General features: G+C 37.6%; 1 protein-coding gene across 1 annotated transcript; it reads right to left on the reverse strand.

Annotated features, from left to right (window-relative positions):
• Nucleotides 1-1,500: 1,500 nt before the first annotated feature.
• On the reverse strand, nt 1,501-19,864 carry LOC104041606 (transient receptor potential cation channel subfamily M member 1). Its single transcript, XM_064455823.1, has 12 exons — nt 19,807-19,864; nt 18,864-18,964; nt 15,905-16,078; nt 14,740-14,874; nt 13,750-13,800; nt 12,036-12,176; nt 8,054-8,343; nt 7,278-7,506; nt 5,633-5,755; nt 5,160-5,291; nt 3,068-3,196; nt 1,501-1,778 (listed from the first exon to the last, which is right to left on the reverse strand). The coding sequence occupies exons 1-12, from the start codon at nt 19,862-19,864 to the stop codon at nt 1,515-1,517; spliced, it is 1,827 nt and encodes a 608-aa protein (XP_064311893.1). The 3' UTR covers nt 1,501-1,514.
• Nucleotides 19,865-23,293: the final 3,429 nt, after the last annotated feature.

Raw genomic sequence — 23,293 nt, forward strand, 5'->3', positions numbered from 1 at the left:
AAATACTGACAGTTATTTTTTTACTGTGCAGCTTTTATATAAGAAAGGCTAATTCCACACCCAAAGCTAATCAAGCAGAGTTTTCCTTTTTTGTTTTGTTTTTCCACAGGTGTAGAAAAGAAGAAAAGGAAAAGAAGAAAAGGAAATTAAATGAAAACAACTCTGGAAAGTAGATAGATGTACCAATGGGACTAAAAATGTATCAGCTCATTGCCTGTGCTGTGAGTTGGAGATGAAAGTATATGTGTATTGTAATCTCCTGTGCAAGGTTGTTGTTTTTTTTTTTTTTCTTCCTCTGTTGGAACTGACTACTAGTAAAACACTGGTTCAGAAGAACATTTCAGAATGATCTCTGTCAATCCCTGCAAGTAAACAGAACACTTAATACTGTTATACTCTTGGACAGAAGAGTATTTCAGACTATATCACTCTTTGTGATTTTGTTATAATTTTGAATTTATTTTTTTACTTTTTTATTTAAATATAAACTGAAGAGACATTTGAATTTAAATTTGAATATAAACTGGGAGACAGGACATGCAGGTAGGGAACAGAAAATTGTGCAGTCTCTGGAGTCTGTCACAAGAAAACAACAACAATATAATCATAAAGACAAAACACTACTTCCAAATCAAAAACAAGCATTAATTTGGATCTGATCATCTGCCTCAGAAACAGGAAACAGACTCTTACTATGAATTCTACTCTTACGGTCTATCTGGTCTGCGAACACCTCTCCATAGATCATCCAGTAGGGCATATAGAAGATGTTGCGAGCTAGTCTCCAAGAAGGCTCCTCATCTGGGTGCAGGATAGCTTGGCGGGCGACTCCAAAACTCATCAGAACCACAAGCATAATGACCACAAAGTAGAGCATGTCAATCATCTGCACAGAGGCCATACAGAGGCTCTTATCACCACCAGGTAGTACAATAGCACCAGCATGTCTGCTTGCCAGCATGCATTAAAGTAAACAAGAAAGTATCAAGAGAACAAACACATTCCCCTGGATAATATTCTTTATATTACTCTTTGACTTTAACTACTGCTTGTGAATTAAGCATACATAAAAATGCAGTAAAAAGATTTGTTCAAAGGAATACTAGATTTATATTTAAAAAGACTTAAAATGCTTAAATGCTAAAATCTTTGCTATCCCTATCCTCTTTTTCATCAAGAGCAGTGTGCTGTGCTTTCAGCACAGACTTCTTCTGTGGTTGCAAAGACATGATAAAATCATTGCTGTATCATCTCCTGCCCACAAGTGATGGTTTTGTGGATGATCCCAGTATATCAGCAATCTCTTATTGCTATGGCTTTGGGACACAGAAAGCAGGCAAAGTGAACAAGGGAAAAAAAAACAGATTCCCTCTCAAATCCAGAAATTATTAGCAAGTGTATTGCACTGCATGTGTGTGTGAAATTCACAAGGCAACTTAGATGGAAAACCTCATTTTAAAATAAAAGTAAATTTAGTTTCCCATGAAGTTTCGAAATACCTAATTTACAGCAATTTAGGCACTAACCATCTTTCCAATCATCATGACGTAAGGTCCCAGATATTTGTTCACACCAAAGATATCTAGTACTCTAATGTACCAGAAAATTATATCTACGCAGTAAATCACTCTTCCATAACCCATGTAAGGCTGGTTCTGTAGGCGAAGAATTGCCCCTATCATAAATACTGAAATAGCCACCAGATCAGTAATATTCCAGTATTCCTGGAGCCAAACTTTCACTTTTTGGCTCAGCTTGCCAGGCTCTGACATCAGAATCTGAAATAAAAAGTAAAAAACAACAAAGAAATCATCAGGAAAATATTCAAGTTACATTTTTGAAGTAATGGTCATGAAAAAAAGACCAATCTTGTCACATTCAACAGGTGTCTGAGACCCTCTGCGAGCAAAATTTGTCTCATGCAGTAATATTTTTAGTTACTCGCAGGTAAAACTTCCTTTTCATAGAAACATAGAACGTTTTTTGTTGGAAGGGACCTATAAAGATCATCTAGTTGAACCCCCTGCCATAGGCAGAGATATCTTTCACTAGATCAGGTTGCTCAAAGCCTTGTCAAACCTGACCTTCAATACTTCCAGGAATGGGGCATCCACAACTTCTATGGGCAACCTGTTCCAGTGCCTCACCACCCTTATAATAAAAAATGTCTTCCTTATGTCCAATCAAAACCTACCTTCTTTCAGTTTAAAACAGTTGCCCTTTGTCCTGTCACTACAGGCCTTGGTAAAAAGTCTCTCTCTGTCTTTCTTATAAGCCCCATTTACATATTGAAAGGCTGCAATAAGGTCTCCCCAGAGCCTTCTCTTATCCAGGCTGAACAACCTCAACTCTGTCAGCCTTTCTTCATAGCAGAGCTGTTCCAGCCCCCAGAAAATTTTCATGATACTCCTCTGGACCCCCTTCTCACCTTTGTTTCTATTTTGGCTTTATTAAACCTGTTCTTGTTGTACGTTTTAGCCAATAACATTTAAACCAGGAGATCTGGCTTACTGACTTGGCATCCAAGTTTATCGCCAAATACAGTTAGTATGAGATGTGGGAATTGTGAATCAGAGAAGAATAGGATAAGTGCAAATCACACTACAGCAAGTGAATGCAGTAGAAGTGTTTATGCCTTCTTCCTCATACAAAAATCCCAAGATCAGTCAGATAGTACTCCTGGCTAACTCCCCAGAAGACCTCTCTGCCTGCAGTTCTCATCAAGGACTGAATCAGTAATAAAATGACAGTACTTACTGAGATTTGTTTCATGGGTTATGTTCCTGCCCTTCCTTGGAAATACACATAAGAGAATGACAGGATTCATTTTGACTGCTGATCTCGGGAGTTTTGCCTCATCTTTTTGCCCAATAAGAGAAGGTTTTAGCATACGGGAATGGGTTCTAAATGAAACTCTATCCTTTGATGGGCATTTGGGACTCTGTAGATGTAAGAACCTTCTCTCTCATGTATGGCTTCTCAACCATACACAAGTCCATACCATTATTACCTTTAAGACTGAGCTTCATTTGAAGGATTATGAGATGTTGGTATGATCAGACTTTACCTCTCTTACTTTCTCTAAAGCCAGTGTCACAATGTAGGAGATGACAATCCATTCCTGGACTGATGGCCACCGTTCCATCCGCACCAAGATGATGTAATTAAATAGCATCAAGTAACCAAGGTATGATATCTAAAAAAAAAAAAATCCTTTAGATTATGGATCCCAGGATCCTTCCACAGTTAGGCAGTATTTAATTACTTGAAATGACTTACACACATACACACACAAAAAATTCAGTCTCTACTGATTTCCATTAGGGAGTTCTGGACTATTAGTGTAAGGCAATAGAGCTATCACGCAGTTTTGTTTAACTACTGGTGTAAATGTCAAACTGGAGATGCTGGTGTCTCTATGCCTCACAGCAGTCTTTGGTGACCAGCCAAACTATAAACTTCAGAGATCTTGGAAAGCCTGAGTTAAGAAACCAAAATGTGTTCAATGGCTTGGGGGTGGGGGGAAGGGAAGGGAAACAAAGGATTTTCCAGGGAGAAGACTGAATTTTCTAAAGAATGGGATATTCAGTGTGAAATGTTTACCCACCATCTTGAAACAGATCTAAAGCAGAACGAGGAAGCAGGGCTGTGAGCAGCACCTGCCTGGAGGGGTAGGGGAAATAAAGAGCCACGCAGGCCACTTGCTTTTCTCCACCCTGTAACAGTATGATTGAGACCATCTAGGCAGAATATACTCTTTATGTGAAGCCAGAGGCATACAGACTTCATATACCAGTCCATAAAACACCTCTACCAACACTAGTTACTTAAAGCCATCTGCATGAACAGTAGGTTTGCAGATATTTTGGCTACTTTAAGCAGCTGAAGCCTAAATCAGTAAGAGCACAGAAAGCTGCATCACCACGTCAGAGAAGAAACACCAAACAGAAGGCAGTAAAATCCTCTTAGCTGAAGGGCCTGCATAATGCATGAAAGCAAAGTCTGCCTTAATTGCTACATTCATACAAATGTGTATGAACACATACACTGAGGCTATGTATGAAAGATTCAGGTGTTGAGGACTCTTACTTGCACAAGAAAAAAGACTTTTTTCTCTCTGAAAGAAGCGGGCCTGCTGCAATGCCCTTCCTATAGCTGCCATGCACACTGGCAGATGCCATGGGTCTCCCGCAGCTGGAAGAATGACAGATGCTGTGGATCCAGGCAGCTGAATTCTCACTTGTTGAAAGAAGCAAAACAATTCCAGAGCACTCTAAATCAGGCCCTTTGTGCCTAGGGCTTTTTTAATCTACAAAAACATTATTTCTTTACACTGTGAAACCATATTGAATTTTCGTTGAAATTAAATAGGAATTTTGCTTTTGAATTATTAATACAGGCAACAGAAAGGGATCGGTATAGTGTTTTGTGATTATGATGGGCTAAAACTAAGAACCTACTTAATGTTATGACATACAAGGTACTGAACCCTAACTTTGAATAAAAAAAAGAAACCAGTATCTTTTTTACAGGGCACCCACAAAATTTATGAGCAATAGCATGAATATTTTTTCTGTTTTATTAAAACAGCGTTTAGCACCAGATAATTCTTGATGCACTAAGGAGAAAATCAGATGCATGTCAAAAATAAATCCTTTAATTTAGATTGGTTTTAATTATTTAAATAAGAAAAAAGTACCTATTAAGTCTTTGCAGACTGGGATCTGTGCTTCTATCTAGGCTGCACTCATCTGAGCCTAACTGTCCACTGAGTAAATGGCAAGAACTTATCCTACGGCATTACTTCTTGGGTTCTAAAGTATCTTTCAATGCAGAACAGGAGCCAGAGCCTTTAGAAAGCAAGAGAATCCAGCCTAGTTTGGACTGAGTGGAGCTTGCACTGCGTTTGGCATATGATTAGCCAGGCAGGGCCTCCTTCGAAGTGTGTAGGAGCGTTACAGGTTGACAGCATAAGCTTCAGTTATTTATTCTGTTTCATTGTCTATGCATTTTTCTCTGAATAAAGGGAGTGCTTTACTCATCAGATTCCATGAATGATTTATTAATTTATTACTTGGTTATTATTTTTACATTGGAATTCTTTAAGTTGCACAGGTGTGAGAAAAAAAATCACTATCAGTTTAATTGTCATGACTTACTGTGTAGAACCAAAATTTGACAATAGGTGCATTATAGAATTCATAGATCTTTGTTCCAATTGGAAGGCTCTTTTGTTTTTTGTTTCCATTCTCTTCATCTCCTTTTCGGGAGCCTGTATCCACATTTGCATCCTGGAAGACCAAAGTTGTCAGTTTTTATCAATATGCAATAGTAAAAATAGTAGCTTTTCCTCAACTACCAGGCCAGCCAACTTTTAACTACACAACACTTCCTCTGAGCAACACACCTCTTTTTAAAAGTGCAGAAGTAAACATTCCATAAATCTGTGAAACTATAGAGGTAATTTACATGTCCTGAAAATCCAGCCTATACACTCCAAAAACTCTTCACTGATTTTTATCCCACAGAGGCAGTTGAGATTGTAACCTGAGTGACCTTTAGCGTAATAGAGAAGTTAAAAATCCAAGTACTCTTGTGACAGTAGAACTTCCTAATAATCTCCATTACTGACCACATTTTCCTCCTCCTTTTCTCTGCCTTCCTCATTTTCTCTTGACGTCTGGTAGGAATAATCATCGTAACTCCGAAACTCTAGGAAAAGGATGGTGGGAGGGAAGAGAATCCCCATTATAACCTGTACAACAAGAAAGAATTCAACTCAGAGGCAACGTTTCTTTACATTAATAGATTACATAACAGGGCAAATCCCATAAATAATATTTTCTTTTGTATAGTATTCAAGATACTCTGCTATCCTCAAACCTACAAAGATGAGTAAGTAGTACTTATGAAGTATTGGCAATAAGGTCTTGTATGGAAAGATGGCACCCTGCATGGCTTCCCCCATCTCCATGAATATACTGCAATTAAGAAATAATGCTCCAGAATTAGAGGTGTGGAGAGGAATTCCATGGAATGGACACAGGGATGGTTGGAAGGAGGCTTCAGGTTTGTTACTATAGTTTATAGTTACTTTAGTCACCTGCTGTAATTAGTTTTAATAGTTTAAAAAACATGTGAAAGGGAAAAGAAGCTTTGCAGATAGCACTGGGAGAGTTCTTTCACTATATGAGATTGCTGAGATACAGAAACACAAGCATGAGTTGCCAAAGTACAGAAAAGGGGCAAAGAAAAGAATGCAGGTGATGAAACTACAACATCAGCAGGTTGATGAATCCTTTGGAGAAAAGAAAGGAAATTGATAAACAGATTTAGAAAGCACCATGATGCAATCTGAAAGGCAGGACATTTGCCTGAAGATTTTAAAGACTTTCAAGATGGAGACATGGGAAAGTGGAAATAAATTGGGAATGACAGAAAGAGTGCAATGTGTATGTCAGCAAGCTTGGGAGTATGACCTGGGTAGACAGGCATGGCACTTTGTCAGTAATGTGGGCTTTAAGGAAATAAGGAGGTGAGACTGAAGGTGGCACCATCATGATGAGCCTCCAATATGGGTGACAGCAACTGCATAATATAACAAAGAAAGGTTTATATTCACATGAAAACATACACAAGCAAACACTGCTCTGCTTCCTTAACATTGGCTCACGTTTCTCTTTTGTGTCAGCCTCCTCACATTACTCATTTTGTTTTGTAAATCCAAGAATTGGGAAATATAAAAATCAGTAAAAGAGATCATATCATCAAATCACAGAAGAGGGAAATAAAAATCACATAGTTTCAGACCATGCAATTGCACAGATTTCACTCTTTTCAACACTGAGTCTCAACTCTGTGTCTTCTGGTACAATATTAAGCAATGTAAGCAGGATGTGTCCACATCTGGTACATTTTATCTCTATTTCCATTGCATGGATTGCTAATGGAGATATTTTTTCTTGTATCCGACTAGTTTTTAATCAAAGGTGTATGTTTTCAGTGAACAGATCTCATCATTCATTGAAAGCCACAACTTTGCTCTCAGATTCCAATCATGCTAAGCCTTTTATGGATTTATATTTTCCTTTGTCATGGGTTAACGTTCTTTAGATATCCTGAAATTGGAAACAAAAAAAATTAGCTTTAAAACAAGTATGTTCTCAAAACCAAAATCTATAATTAGCCCGCCAATTTAGTCTACGCATACACTATGTATAATGTAGTGTTACATGCAAGGAACTACATTGTTGAAAACAACTGCAGAACAGCAATACCTTAAGGCCTGGGTTTTTCCGCATGCGTAGTCGTCCCATCCACATATCTGTTAAGAGCATCTGGCTGCATGTGTGAGCAATGAAGTCCCTGTGTTTAGCTGCCACAGCCAATTTCAGGCAGGTAGAATTACTCCAGTTTTTCAGTTCGTAGGTCAATAGTTTCATGGCAATCTGCTCATCATGTTTATAAGACTGATCCAGGAGTTCAACAGCCAGCTGGCCAAAATCTCTGGAAAATGCAAGATAAGTCCAGTGAAGTTTGATTTAGAAATCAGTGTTTGCTTGCATTTGGAACTTTAATTCTGTTCTCAGGGGGTCATGTTTTTCCCCACACAGGTAAAATGACAAGAAAAACTGAGTCTCAAGCTTGACTGGGGACAGTCTACAAAAATTCCAAATAAATTTTTAGTGACCAGAGAGAATTAGCTTAGACCGATAACATCTTAAGGTGTGTCTGATGATATATCTAAACTGGCCTTAATTTATGTGAGTAGATCCTGAAAATAACTCTGTGAAATAAAACTAGCTAGTTTTACAGAGAGAGAAGCTGAAGATTGTGTTCTGTCAGAAAAAATCCATGTCTTCTCCTTGCTAGTGTTGCCTTCAGATTTGAGACCACAATTTGGCTTATTTATTGTTGATAAATCATCTCCAAATGGCATTCTGTGAACCTACATTCTAGAAATCATTTGTACTTTACTAAAAGTAAAGCTTCTCAGCAGGTCAGACAACCCCCTATATCAAGTAGACATAAAGTCTCCTCTGTGTCTACTAACTTTGAGTTGTTGTCCAGATCCTGAGAGATGTCGTCCACCAGCTCACTTTCAGAAGACTCATGGGCCATAGATTTGTACAGCTTACAGGCCACAAGTGCCTTGGCCATGGTTTCCTCCCCTCGCTGCCAAAGGAAGAGTGCCATCTTTTGCCGTTTCATCAGCACGGCCCATACCATCAGTTCATGAAAGGGATACTGAAAGCGGCTGACTTCTGGGTCATCCACATCAATATCGATCTCTTCCTCCTTTTTCTTCTTCTTCTTTTTCCCTTTGGTGGGAGGCTCATCATCCTGGGAAGAAAAGAAGAAAAAATGTTCCCATCAATTTTTAACAGCTTACCTGACAATGGCACCATACACAGAAAAAGTATTGAGAGGACATATAAAGAGTTAAAGTTCTAGTTTGTTTTTTCAGTTTGCTGCAATGAATGCCAATAGCGGTAATACTGTGAAGAACATGTGACAGAGCATGCACTGGGCTAGCACACACAGCTTGGTATTCTATTTCAAGAACCAATTATTGCATACTTAATTACAAGTCACCCATGCTGGATAAGCACAGTAGAACACTATTGTACTGAAGGCATCACTGTACACTGCATTGTAAATAGATCTCTACCGCATGTGTAATTGCACAAGTTGATTTGCAGTGAATTACAATTTAATGAATTCCACTGCAGTGTCAATAGAGGTTTAACAACACTGAAATCACTATGAATAGGTTCCACTGTAATTTCTGATTTGGTATGTCTGCAGCTATTCCTGACACACAGTGCTGCATATCTTATAGATAGCAAAGCAGTTTTCAGACTGACATGCAGCTGGGGAGAGTGGTAACATGCAAATGGAAGAGACAGGCAAACAGCATCCTTAAGAACAGCAAGATACTAAAGGGAATCTTCACCTTTGAATAAGCAATCTCCTCTTATGTATGCAGTGCAAACAGAAGGTATAAGTATCCCATTTCTTAAAGGGATAGGGAGGATAGGCCATTACTACAGGAACCAACATGGATGTAACTGAAGGGAAGTACTGACAATGAAGCAGGATCCTGAAGGAAGAAAAGCCATGATTGGGAAAATTAGGGTTTAGATAATGTAGGAAGAACACCACATACATAGGTGTAGACAGAGCTCATCAGCATTGTAGACCTTGATTCCAGTTTCAGAAGTGGTTTGCAAGTAAAAGCAATTACCGTTCTACAAAATTAATTTCTGTTCAAGCAAGCACAGCATAATGCAGTATTTTTGACAAAATGTGAACTGAAAACCAAATTCAGAGTTCAGCCTCACACCCCAGGTTTCCAAAGATGACTCTTCAGCTCAGCAATTAAGTATGCATTTCTCTTCCAGCTGTTTTAAGAACTGCAAGTGGTGACCTCTGTCTCTTATGGAAAATTCAGGGGTCATTAACTGCATGGACACAAGTGTTGAACATCTCTGAAGCACAGGACACAAAATCTTAAATGAAGGACCAAAAATTAGGTCCCACACACACTAGGAAAATCAAATCAAAACAAAACCCTGGGTAAGAAAGACAAAGTGCTAAGGAGTCTAAACTTCCTGTTTTAGAGCTGCTAACGCTGGAAATGAAAAAAACCCAAACACTTGGAGTCGCATCAATTAACTGACCATTTCAGCAAAAGAAATGTTAATTTTTCTTTTCACCTGTTCTTTTTCTTTGAAGAAGGAAGCGGGCTACACCCACTGTCAAGTGGAGAGAACACTTCAGTTTGTGCCACATAAAACATTTCTCACTGAAAGAAACAGGAAAAATCAAAATGTGCTTTTGGAGAAGCACTGAGCAACCTGTGTGTGAAAATGCTGATTAAAAGGGGCCACACCTCTGAGGGGCTGAGCTTTTGGCCCTGAGCCATTAGAAACTAGGAAGCTGATCAGAGAGATTAAACATAACCTGGACTTTCTCTGTAGAGAAGAAAGCTGCTTATCTGCTTGAGGAAATAGAGGCTTTTATGTGTGGGTATAGTTCACATCATATGTAACACAAGCACCATGTACACATACTGTGTTTGAATACTATCATAACATTAATAAAAGCATATTTCATAGACAAATGTACCTAACCACTTTGGTAAATGCCTTCCTGGTCTATATTAATATTTTTTTCAGAAACAAGAGCAAAAGAGAATGAGGGTTTAGGCATCATCCCAGACTTAATTCTGCTCAATTCAAAATTTCTGCAGACACAAAAGTAATTGAGGCAGGGGTTGGACCCAAAATTCTGGATCAGCTTCATCATTTACAAAGTGTGGTGCCATCACAGTAGCAAGGATGTTTTCTAGTGGAGGACAGCATCTAACATGTCAGACCACCTTGGTTTTCACTTCAGTTAAATGTTTTATCTATGATAAAACCTCATTTGCACATGAATTGTTACTTCATGCTTAAAGGGGATTTGACCATAAGTAACAGTGCTGGATCATATTCTCTTTTCAACATCAATGGTGTTCACATCTGCATGATTAAATCTACAATATTCCAACATGGAATGTGTTATTACATAATAGTGCTAAAAACTGCCTGAAGGCTATTGAGCAAAGCTTTAAGCAGCTCTCAAGACCCTACCTGTAAAAAAAAGTCAGAAGTATTTCATATGCTGTTTGCAAAATGGAAGATCCTGTCTAGTTGAAATTTACTTTAAGCCACAGTAATAGTGAAAAAGCTAAGAGCGAGAGAACAACTGTACCAGGAAATGCTCTGATAAAAACAGCATTTTACAATAAATCCAACTTACCTCCATTCCTAGTAGTTTAAGAGCTTTTGGCTGAATATTAAAAATAGAAAGGAAAATCAGTTAGATGGAAGGGAAAATTCAAAGACCAAACAAAACCAAGGAAAAGCACATTTTCATTTACAAATGTATGGTATTTATTTTTAAACTTACTATTCTAAATAATTGTACCAATAATGGTACAATTAATTAATCTCCCTCTTAACTGTATTTGCAGGAAAACAATGGATTAGAAAATATTTTCCATCCTGAACTCAAGTGAAATATTTTGATTCAGAAGGAAGAGTTAAATGAATTATTCAATAATATACAGTTTTGAGAATTAAAATCACCACATGATCACAAAGCTCAAAAAAAAATAGTGCTTCTAAGCACACACAGGGTAAAGATACCCATAGGACGCAGTAAAAAATATAACAGATCTTCAAACCTCTCACAATTTCCCATTAAAAAACCCCCAACAATTGTGACATCTCTGGTTTACATTTTATGTAAAAGGTATTTGTTCCATCAGATAGTACTACACTATATATATACACTATATATTGGCTACAGAATACTTGGGCTTTGAGTGGCCTTCTGACTATTTGTGGAGCTAGTTTCCTCGTATGTTTCCTAGTGTGGGGCTTTCTGTAATTAGGCTAGGAAGCTTCACTTGACCTTCAAAGCTGAACAAACCAAATAAATAAGCTACTGAAGACAATTATTCTATTTGCTTAGAACAGACTTTTTAACAAAGCAAGGGCCATGCTTGATAGTCTCAGGATTGGTACATGACTATGAAATATTTTACTGAGGCTGCGGTGGCTTCCATAGGATAAGATTTATGCTTAGAGCAGTTCTTTACAGGACTTATTGTAACAGATTCAGAGCTCTTCTGTATTTAGGCTAAACACTCTGCCTTACCCAAGTTAAGGGTAGTGTTGGTTATAATTATTTGATCAATAGGCCTTTTTTGACGAATACAGTTTACAGTTATAAGAGAGCTACAGCTTCAAGTAGGAATGAGTAAATATGTAAACACCAGGTTTAGAAATGCTTGGTATTTACCACCTTTTGGGTCCTCCCATCCTTTAAAACAGATGTTTTACATGTTCTTATATTCACTACACAAGTTTCAACTTCAGTCTTGCAGCATTTCTTTAGAATTTAACATGTAGTGTTTCATAAGACAAAGGAACAGAGTATTACTTATTTTTCACCATCAGCACAATGGTCACATCCATTCTTACCCTCTTTGGTCCAAATAAGTTATTATAAAGAGTCCGAAAACTTTTTCGAGTATAGTTGCAGCGATAAGCTCCACCCATGAGATATTCAAGTACAAGACCAATATCTATCAGGCTGATATGATAATCTGGTGGAAGATTTCCCTACCAAAAGTAAAAAAACCAACCAAACAAACAAAAAAACAACAAAATAAGCAGGTAGAATAAAAAACCATAAGATATATTAAATTGCCTGGATAGACATATCATGTCATGCTTAAATTGGCACACAGGTATTATTTACAGCCACTGGTCTCAGTCTCAATATTTGTATGAAATTTATGATAACTGATTCACATAATGAAAATTTTTGGGGGCCAGATTTTATGTTGTTGTTGTTGGCAGTATTTGTAGTTGAGGACACATTTTCATTTGATTTACTCATACGATATGTCAGCGTCCATGCAAGCCTGAGTTGTTTGCAAGGGTTATATTGATAAAGTTAAATAACTTTGTACTGATTATCATTAATCCAGTATAAAAGCATGACTTAATTTAATCGTGAATATCAGGCATACTTTACATTTTATGGAAACTTATAGTTCATCATAATATTATCTACAATGTTAAGACTACAATGTACAACATGACTTAGATTAATGTGCAGCCCAAAACCAAAGAAAAAGGCAGACTATAATTTCCACTGTTACACTTAAAAACTGGATAGTGGTATTGACTCTACTAGAACCATAAGCTGAAAACTGTGCTTCATTGTTCAAGCTACAGCCTACAACAGTAACTGGTTATACAGCACCACCGAGCAGTCACTATGAGATGAAACAACTACATTCCAAGCAAACACATCACCTCCATGTTAACCCAACTGAATCCCCGAGACTGCCGCTGAATGAGTGAGCCATGAAAATGCAATGAAAAGGAGAGACAGACAGAAAGCAGAATGCAGAGAGCATTAGTAACACTCAAAGAGACAAACACTGAATGAGAAAAGTGTTAAAACTATGAAGCAGATCAAGATGAATTATACATTAACCCAGTACTGCATAATTCCCACATCTAAATCTCCTGGAAATAAATAGCAGTTTTCCTTGCAGAAAGGAATATAGGCTATTTTGTGTAGCTGAATTTTACCGACTAAAAGCTCCAAAACCTCAAAAAGAGCAAATACAAGTCTTACAATGACCCTATTCATGTATAATGAATGAATTCACATGTAATGGAAACAAAATAATAACAAATTTAGGACTTGTAGCACTGAGAAACAGAACAGATTTTCCCCCAGGTAAAAAGTAGGATCGATGGGAGAAAAGTAACTAAAAAAGATACAAGGAAACAAACAAAAGGAAACAAATTCTGTGCTCATGAGCGGGGCTTCCAGTTAACCTAGTAGGCTTTTCCTTCCACCCCTCCTTGTAATGCTGCATTGCGAGCTTCTTATAGAGAAGAAACAGTATCAGCCTAAATGTCAAATGATATGTTACGCCACTGGGAGCTTAACTTTCCCCTCTTTAGTTTTTAAATTACTAGGAGTGCAGTATAGCCATACCCAATTTAGACTGATACACCTGTTTGTCACAAGAATTAGTTTAGCTTTCCTTTTCTTGACAGCTACCATCTAATTTCAAATGTGTGCTTTCCCCCATGCTACGCTTGCTTTTACTGTTGACTCACATGGTTTATGTAATCATGCAAATATAATGCTACTGTTAGTTAAGCTTACCTTTTTCACATCTCTGACTAACAAATGCAGTGTATTTGGTGGACCCAATCTCTGAAACAAAAATCATTCACAGTCCATTAGAGCTTCAATTCTTCATATTTTTTGCAAACACAAATGTAAATAATGATCTGGCATCGTAAGCAGAACTTTAGGCAATCATGTGCCATCACACTCTGCAGGGGTGAAAAGAAGGAACTGGGCTACAAGGACAAACACATTTCTATCAAGAGCTGTGTCATCCCTTTCTTACAATCCTTTATGTGGTGATTCAGGTCACAGCAGTTTGTGGTATTGCCTGAACTTGTACTTGCTGCAGAAGCCATAAAAGGACTGGAGGACTAGATTGAGTGTATATGTTGTATGAGTGCTGCAATATACTGCCTGCCACTTAAATGACAGGAAGGAAAACAGGCTAGAGATAGTTATGTTCCTGATGAATTTGCTGTGGGTTGGATGGGGAGAATTTGAATAAAATGCATGGTGTTCTATGGTTTGGGGAAAAATGTTTTGCTTTGCTGGGCCACACAGAAAAATGATACTGACTTCTGCAATGTGCTAAGAATAAAAGTTTCTGGGTAAGTACTTTGCCGAATTTATAGGCTTATTTCAATAATATTAAAGTGCACATACATGAAAAGTAATTGAGATTAAAAATAAATGACCACTACTGGCTGGTATTAAATTTTTACTATCTACATTAGTCCTTTAAGTGTTCTGAATGTGCATTTTAAAAACGTCACTATATTTACATAACAAAATGCAACATCTTCTGAAAGCTGCTCTAGGCTTATTAACCAGGAGCGTGCATATGTACAGACACAATAGGTAGTAGCAGTGGCTCTCTTTACCACTATCCAACATCTGTGTATTGTCAGGGCTCAGAGCTTTCTGAAAAAACAAGTATATCTCAGGAAAGGAAGAAAAAGGATGCCCCTGTTAAATACAGTAGCAAAGATATCACAGGGCATTTTATTATTTCTGCTCACTCACAGTATTATAAAGTTCTTCCAGTCGAGGAATAGTGAGGAAGTGCTGCATGTTCACTCCATTCTCAATAAGTAGTTTCACAAAGTCCACTCTATCCAGAACCAATGCGTCCAGCATAGCCTGCTCCAGGGAATTCACCTGAATTGCAGAATGGAGAATATGAGACTACATGAGCACAGAAGAGTTGATTGGCCAACAACTACAAACATTTTCATTACCTATGATATTACCAAGTTCCCAAGTATGTTAATGAATCTGTAAGTGAAAATGAATTTAGAAAATGACATTTTACCCATGTGTAAGTCAATACAGATGGTAGAGTTTTTCGATGAGGTCTTGAGTGAGAGGGGAGCAGTGAAAGAAACCTTTGGCAATATAACTGTAGCTTTCAATCATTTTGTTCAGTATTTTTAACTAAACTGGGTATACCATGCTTGACACATTACGTGAAAAAGAGATTTACTTGCCTAACATGATAGGAACAAGTTAAAATTTAAGAACACATTGTAATGTTTAAGAGGTTGACATAATTTACCCTGATAACTTGTGTATATATCATCCACTCAAACTGCTGCCTCACAGAGGCAACATATAATGCCAAAAGACTCAAATCATTTGGGAAGAACCACTTTCTCCTCCTTCACCAACTTAGTTTTGCCTTTGGAAACCACTAGTCAGGAAGCCTAATGGATCTTCTCTTAATATGATCTAAGGGGTTAGAACCCAGTAGGAGAGGGAGAAACTCCTTGAGCAACAATCCCCTTGACACATGAACAGAACAATCTAACCTATTGCAACTGGAAAATTAAACACTTAGAAATACAGAGGTTTAAACTGACTTCACTGAATATATAACATGTACGAAGAAGGATGAAGATATTCACTGGTGTACTTATTTTCTTCTGACAGGTGCAAGGAAGAAGATGCAGCAGATGAGCACTGGCTTGTAGTGTTGTGGTATAGCTGCATTTGTTGCAGATGCGATGAGAGAGGGATTCCTGGCTTAAAGACTGAACAGCACCTCTGCAGAATCCACTGCTGATCTTGTGAGAATGTTCAAATGAGCATTCTGTAGCACGAAAGTGTGTGTTTTCCTTCTCTCTTTGTCCCCCCAGGATGAAAAAAATATTTTTTTTCAACAGTTTTAATACAAGTACTTCTATCTCACCCAGTTCAGGAGTTCAAGCTTTCTTGGATCTGTTTCTTCTTCTGGCTCTTCTTTTCCTTTTCCTCCCTTTTTCTTCCCTTTTCCTTTCCCTCTGGCTGCTTTAGTCTGAACTGCTGGAGATTTCTTTTCCTTCTCAGGAGCGGTACCATCAGGAGCTGTAAGGCTTCCTAAAGGCTATATTTAATAATGCATTAGAAGTATCAGAAATCTAATTGATCGTACAGCGACTATTTCATTGAATACACTCCTATTGAAATTGCTCCACAGTTACCACTTCTCACATGCAGTCAACAAAAGATGATAATTTCCTTGAGTATAAGGACCTTTTTGCATAGCCACAGCTTTACTCTTTTTTTTCAAGCTGTTATATCTAATGCTGCCAATAACACTGAAAGTCAAAGTAGTGAAGTAGGTAGACGGGAGAATTTCTCTCACAAAATAAAATCAGTGTGAGAGGACTGGGAAGAGACACTACTCAATTTTGTGACTGTTGTGGTTTAATGCCAGCCAGCAGCTAATCACAATACAGCTGCTCACTCACTCTCCTATGGTGGGATGGTAGAGACAATCAGAAGAATAAAAGTGAGAAAACTCATGGGTTGAGAAAAAGACAGTTTAATAAGTAAAGCAAAAGCCATGCACACAAGCAAAGAAAAACAAGGAATTCGTCCACTACTTCCCATGGGCAGGCAGGTGTTCAGCCATCTCCAGGAACACAGGGCTCCATAATACATAACGATTACTTGGGAAGACAAAACACCATCACTCTGAACATCCCCCCCTTCCTCCTTCTTCGCCCAGCTTTATATGCTGAGCATGATGTCGTATGGTACGGAATATCCCTGTGGTCGGTTGGGGTCAGCCCTACCAGCTGTGCCTGCTTTCAACTGCCTGTGCACCCCCATCCTACTCACTGGTGGGGTGGCATGAGAAGCAGAAAAGGCCTTGACTCTGTGTAAGCACTGCTCAGCAGTAACTAAAACATCCCTGTATGATCAACACTGTTTTCAGCACAAATCTAAAACATAACCCCAATACAGGCTACTCTGAAGAAAATTAACTCTATCCCAGCCAAAACCAGCATAGTGACACCTCAGTTTCTTTGCTTTTAGTGAAAGCAATACTTGTCAAAATAAAAAGCAACAAGCAGGGTAAGGAGCTGGACAGAAAGAGCTTAAGAATGTTGCATGATGCCACATAGCATCTATACTGCAGAGGCAGAAAGGAGAGGAAAAGAGCCAATAACTGATTCATTTACATTCTGTTTATACCTCTTCAGACACACTTACTCTTTGCAACAGCTTTTCCCTTTACAGCCTAACTACCCAAGACAGGCAGACACACATGCAAATAACTTGACACTTCTTGTCTGTGATTTGTAGGCTTAACTTGCTTCAGCCAATGCTTAGGTTATATAACCTCCACGAATATGTCAACTGGATTACAACTATCCGTGCTCTGCACAGAGAACTACAGAACCAAGCCTTTAACAAGGCCTATTTTCTGTGGTTTTGTTCATCTTAAAAATAATCTTCTTTGCCTAGCTACCATGAATCCATTTGTAAAACAAATGCACAAAACTGCAACAGCCAACTTGCAGCACAGGCTAGTGTGGAAGCAATCTTTATGAATTTGAAATGACAGTGAAACACAATTGGCTGATACTGTTTCCACAAGTTGTTGTAGAGTATGAGTTTGAAACAGGCCAAAGCAGTAGCTGGCCTCAGTTACTGGGTGATACCTCTGAATCTAACCACAATAATATGCAGATTGGAACATTCCATCCAAATAAATATTTTATGGTAATAATACGTCATCATCTTTAGGATATTAAATCCTCTCTGTATAAGTATTTTAATGAACACTGAATGTTGGAAACATCACGTTACTATAAGTGAAGGAATAAAACAGCATATGCAGCAATATTTGTTTAAATCTAATTATATGGGCTCTCAAATGAAATAAATCTCACCATTATGTATAGTGTTCACAGGAATAGGGTTCCTTTTAGTCTCATTTTATTGTATAGTTTCAGGGAAAACAACTAATTAAAAAAAATAATTCTTGCACTTCTTTCTTGCTGCCTCTTTTAGGCTGATCTCCACGTGACACTTTATAGTAACTCAGTGCCAGATGTTTTACACAGTAAAGCAAAAAGCATCAATACAGTGAGACATGAAAATGATTCAAAAAGAGGATTTTAGTTACACAGATAAACAAAGGCACTGCAGTGTTTCACCACTGACTTCAACCACTGCAGCATCAAACTCCAATAATTTCAGAAAGAAAATACAATTTCAGGACCTAAAGCTTTACTGAAGGTTTGCTGCTTAGTTCATTTGACACAAATCTGCCTGCCAGAGGCCTGTTTTCTGCAGTAGTTTCTCCTGGTCATCAGGATTTTGCTCTATTAATCCAAGTAGAGATTTTCACAGCAGTTAATGAGGTGAGCAATACAATTCCTTCTAACCAGCTCCATGCATTTCCTTGCCACATACTTTAATAGGTAGCTGAGGACCTTACCAACTGCTAGCACCTGTCAATGACACAAAGAGTCAGAAGTCCAGGCAACACTAGCACATCTCACAAGTTCACTGGGGGTGATCAGGCCTGCTGTTGTCCAGATGTATGTAAGTCCACAGATTGTTTCCAATAAATGTTTTTTGCTTTTTTTTCTTCAGATCTCACAAGGAATCTTAAATAACATTATTTTTCTGCTTGTCATGAAATTGCTTTTCGTTCTTTCACAGTTTAAATTATTGCTAAATAATTGCAATTGGCAGGATAAGGAAATTTCAAAACAAATAGGTCATTCATAATTAATGAGATATCCTACATCAGGTCAGCATAAAATGGAATTCAATACTGTATCTCCTGCCAGCAAAATCCAAGGTGTGAATATTCCACCACTTATTTTAAATTGTTAACAAACAAGGTGACTAGGAAAGCTTTGTCTTACTGGCCAGTGGTGTCCGAAGACAAAGATTTGGCTGCGTGCAATGTCTACACGATTCCAGGCCAAAGCCAAGCTGAGCTGATCTGGAGCAGACGCATTGGTACCTAAAGAGAAACACACAGATGTTTAGTATTGCATGCATGATTAAACAAGATTGGACAATCTTCTGTAATTCACTTCTCCAAGAACTAGCAAACAGCAAGCCTGACTCCATATCATACTACCATTAGAATAATTCTACCACAAAGCAGTAGATTCATCAAATCAATTCCTAGCATCTTCCATTTAACCCCATAATCCTAATTTCAAAAGGGTTAACCAGATTCTCTCCCTTTTTCCTTAAAGCTTCCAAATTGACTTTATATTCTGATGTTAAATATGGACATTTAACTGTTCTAGAAGACTCCTCTCAGCTCCTCTGGCTGTAGATATGAGTGTAGTAATTCCTCATTATTTCCTAGCTTTGGGGACTCCAGTGATCCCATTTTGAGCCCATATCAACTACTATATCCCTGCAGACAGAAAACAGTTGTTTCAGCAGATATAAACTCCAAATAAATATGGAACTGATCCTACATTTTGCCCTAACCCTTAAAGAGCACAATCTGAGATATGGAAAAAGTCCAGATAGTCTTTTAATTTTCCCACCTTTTTTTCTAACTTTAATAGTATATGCTAGAACTGAAATAAAATGTGTTGAAATATCAGTAGTGTAGTTGTTGCAGCATTCCCATGCCAGGCTTTCAGGTGAGGAAAGCCACACAAATTTACAGGCTAGATTTTATGCTTCAAGCTAATCTTAATCTTAAACCAAGCATGTTCAGGTTACTTGTTAGAATCAAAGCAACTAAAAGACTTAAATATCAAGACTCAGTCTCAGACAGTGTATAGGACTGTCTTCCTGGGGTCAATTTGTGCATTCTTCCTAATTGCTTGCAAAACCTACCTTTGAGGAGAGCAGTTAAGATAGACATCTCAATGTCCTGTTGCCCTTCAGACCCCATACGGAACACGGTAATCTAAAGGATAGCATAAAACCAAACACACAAAATTACAACACATGAAAGAGAGAGACTAAACACCTAGACAGAAAAAAGAGCAGAATGGTAAAGCTTTAGTGTTTTCTGAGACTTGAGATTTTTCAAAAAGTACAGTTCCACTAGATTTTTCTTTGAAATTTAATTTTAATTTAGTTAACTAAATTCTTTCAATAAAGTTGTCCTAAAACATCCCTGCATTGGTAACTGTGACAAACTTCTTCAAACTTCTTCACCAAACCCGTTAATTTTGAAAAGTGGTGACAAAACTGCCATGCCAAACTGATTGTTCCCTAACAGTTCTATTCCTTTGCAGCAGTAATGGAAATACCAGCTTGGAAATGGAAATGCGAGTTACCCAAGATAACTATCATAGCATTAATTTGATTGATGATAACACTCAAATATTTTTTAGTTGCAGGATATGCTACATATTGACAACCAAAAAAGCAGAATCAACTAGTAAAGAAAAGCAATAATTTCTAGTCACATTTGCTTAGATGAGTCCATTACAATTCACTGATTTTAAAAATAATAAGTCATATAAAGCTTAGCCATTGAACTACATATTAAAAGATTAATAATGCAAAAGCAGAATAACCTAATATTCTATGTTAATTAAGTTAATACTGAATGCAGACAAAAAATAACAAATCCTTCATTTCCAAAAGCAACTCTTCACAGGAGATGCTAGCATTAAGTACTAGGAATAGTAATTTTCTCAACAGTAAGAACAGATTTAGCATGAATGCAAAAATACATTAGAAGAGAGAAGAACTAAAGGAAAAATTTTATTCGTTAATGACAAAGCAGACAAAATTATCAACAAATGCAAACCATAAGCCTGCTTAGTCTGCACGGTCAGTGCCTGAATTTTGCTGAGTAAATCAGGACTGCTCTGATGCACATTTTAAATTTGAAGCAGTTTGAATAAGACAGCTGTAGGCTCTCTTTTCTCAATCAATTCTTCTAGGAATGCTGACACTCTTACAGTCAGCTTATCATCGGCATGCTTATTACCAACTTGACTTCTGATGAAGGCATGTGTATGGAACTAATCTTGGCACCATATAAATGTAAATATATCAACAGTGGTTTACATTACCCAGACAATCTAAAGACTTCATATTTGGAGCCCTTAGGGAAGATTTTATATAATCAACCGGACATGGTAGCAATACTTCTGAACACATAAGAAAAAAGCATGGATGGGTGTCTATTTGATTGCAGTACAGAGCTGCATTACTGGAAAATACAGCATTTGTCATATTCTGTTCCAAGTGGCATTTGCAGCTGGATTAATCCTTATAGAACTTAGTTCTGGCAAAGGTATTTAAATATATGTTGCTAAAAATCATTCAAAATTGCATAATCTGGCTTTTATGAATGCAAGAACTAAGCAGTATCAAAATCTGATCAAAAAGTCAAGGAACAGAGATAAAACTGAAACAGACCTTCTCTTCTTGCAGAAATCCCTCCCACACTAAAGGGAATTCAGCATCAAATGTTATGAACCTTGGAAAGAAAAGCAGTGGAGAGAATGGAGGAAGAAGGGAAACAAAATTAGGAGAAGAGACTTCCATGATACTATATAGGAGACTGGAAACCACTTGTTGGCATTTAAGTATTTAGATGTTGCCTTGAAATGTAGAGATACATAAGCAAGCACTTCCTCGGCAGCTGAGACGAACATTATAAAGAAAAGTCAGAGGCATGAGCCAGTGCCCAGCATAATCTCTGGAAAAAGGCCAGCTTTTTGGAGAGTGTGGAGAATATGAAACTGGTAGAAAGGCTGCAAACAACCTGGTGATTGCCTGACACAGATTCCCATCCCAATCTTAACGTCATTTCAATTGTCATAGGACACCTTCCTGAAAGGTGCTGAGAATGGCTTTGTAGATAAATCCTGAGACACACTGATCATGTTTTTTCATGTGTTCCTTGGATCAGCCAAAATCCCCTAACTTCACTGAATATTTTGTATGAACTTTTACCTGTGAGAGGTTAGGCTCCTATGGGCATGTCTATGGCAGAGAATATACAACAGTACAGTTGGCATTATATTTTAAGGAATAATTTTACTTAACGTTTGAAAAATTTCAAAACCAATTCTAGTGTCCATCTTTTCAAAGAAAAAAGAGCAAATATAATTAACCTTCTTCATAATGTAAACTTCCTTTATGTTCTACATTCTTTACTAGCCACCTTTCTACTGACATGAGACTTAAAGAGTGTTGAAAAGTAGAACAGGACATCTCAGAGAATCAGAGTTCATTCAGTGAATATAATGAAGTGGATTTCTGGAGGGTTTCTGTGCTCCTCTTTGTTCATTGACCGGAACATCAGGGATAATTCTAATCTGATAAAAGTGATCTCCTCGTTTCCAGTGTTCACTTTAATTGCTCAAAAGTAATGCAAAAATAATGCCTTGATCGGTACTTTGATCCCTGGGAGCATCTTGTATAAAAAGAGGACTAGCACAAAGCTTGATGTACAGATTTGAGGAAGTTCCTTTGCATTATGATTAGAACCACTGTGCTGAGTTCAGCTCTATATCCTATTACTCTAAGTGGGGATGAAGTGGTATCTTTCTTGCATTAGCCCTTCACTCACTAATAATATCAAGTCAAAATGAAACTACACAACAGAAAAAGATGGAACCAGAAGCATGCCTGTGCATGGTAGTGACAGCTCTAGCAAAAAAATGGTGGGACTGTTCATGTTCTGTGATCTCTGTGTGTAAATCAGGTCAAATTTTAGGCAATTTATTTCAGATCTTACTTGCAAAAATGCTATTACTTAAGAATCATTGGCACTTACACAAGTAACATATAGGGGCTGCTCCCCTTTTTCACAACAATGCACTTGACCTCATGCTCAGACAATCTCTGCACCAATTCTGAAGTCAATATGTCAGGATTTAGGCTTAGATAACAAAAAATTACATTGTATTCATTTTCTTTGCTCTAAATCTGAAACTGGAAACGTAAACACTGGCAGCTACTACATGCAATATTGCCGTGGCAAGTAACAAGCGAATACTCCAGGGAAAAGAATTTTTTCGCCCCTTCCATCATATCTTTCTGGGTACCAGAGCAGGATTTATTATTTCTCATTGAACAACTGAACAATTACTTCTAGAAATCAAAAGAACGCTCCATACTGAAAAGAGTAAGAAGTGTATGGAATGCTATGTTCAGTTTATTGTTTAAAATTTTAACAAAAAGGTTTCACATCATCTATTGGAGACAGTATTAAACTTGGGAGGATCAGAGTTCAGAATTTGTCTCCAAGCTGACCAAAGACAGAAAGTGTGAAGGGAAACACACCTAGTTTTAAGGGAGCATGAAACACCATTTTTCTAAGAATTTAGAAAAAATTCCCTCTTTTCTCAGC

This window comes from Phalacrocorax carbo, chromosome 7, assembly GCF_963921805.1.
Source record: "Phalacrocorax carbo chromosome 7, bPhaCar2.1, whole genome shotgun sequence".
In the NCBI taxonomy this organism is placed as follows: Eukaryota; Metazoa; Chordata; class Aves; order Suliformes; family Phalacrocoracidae; genus Phalacrocorax; species Phalacrocorax carbo.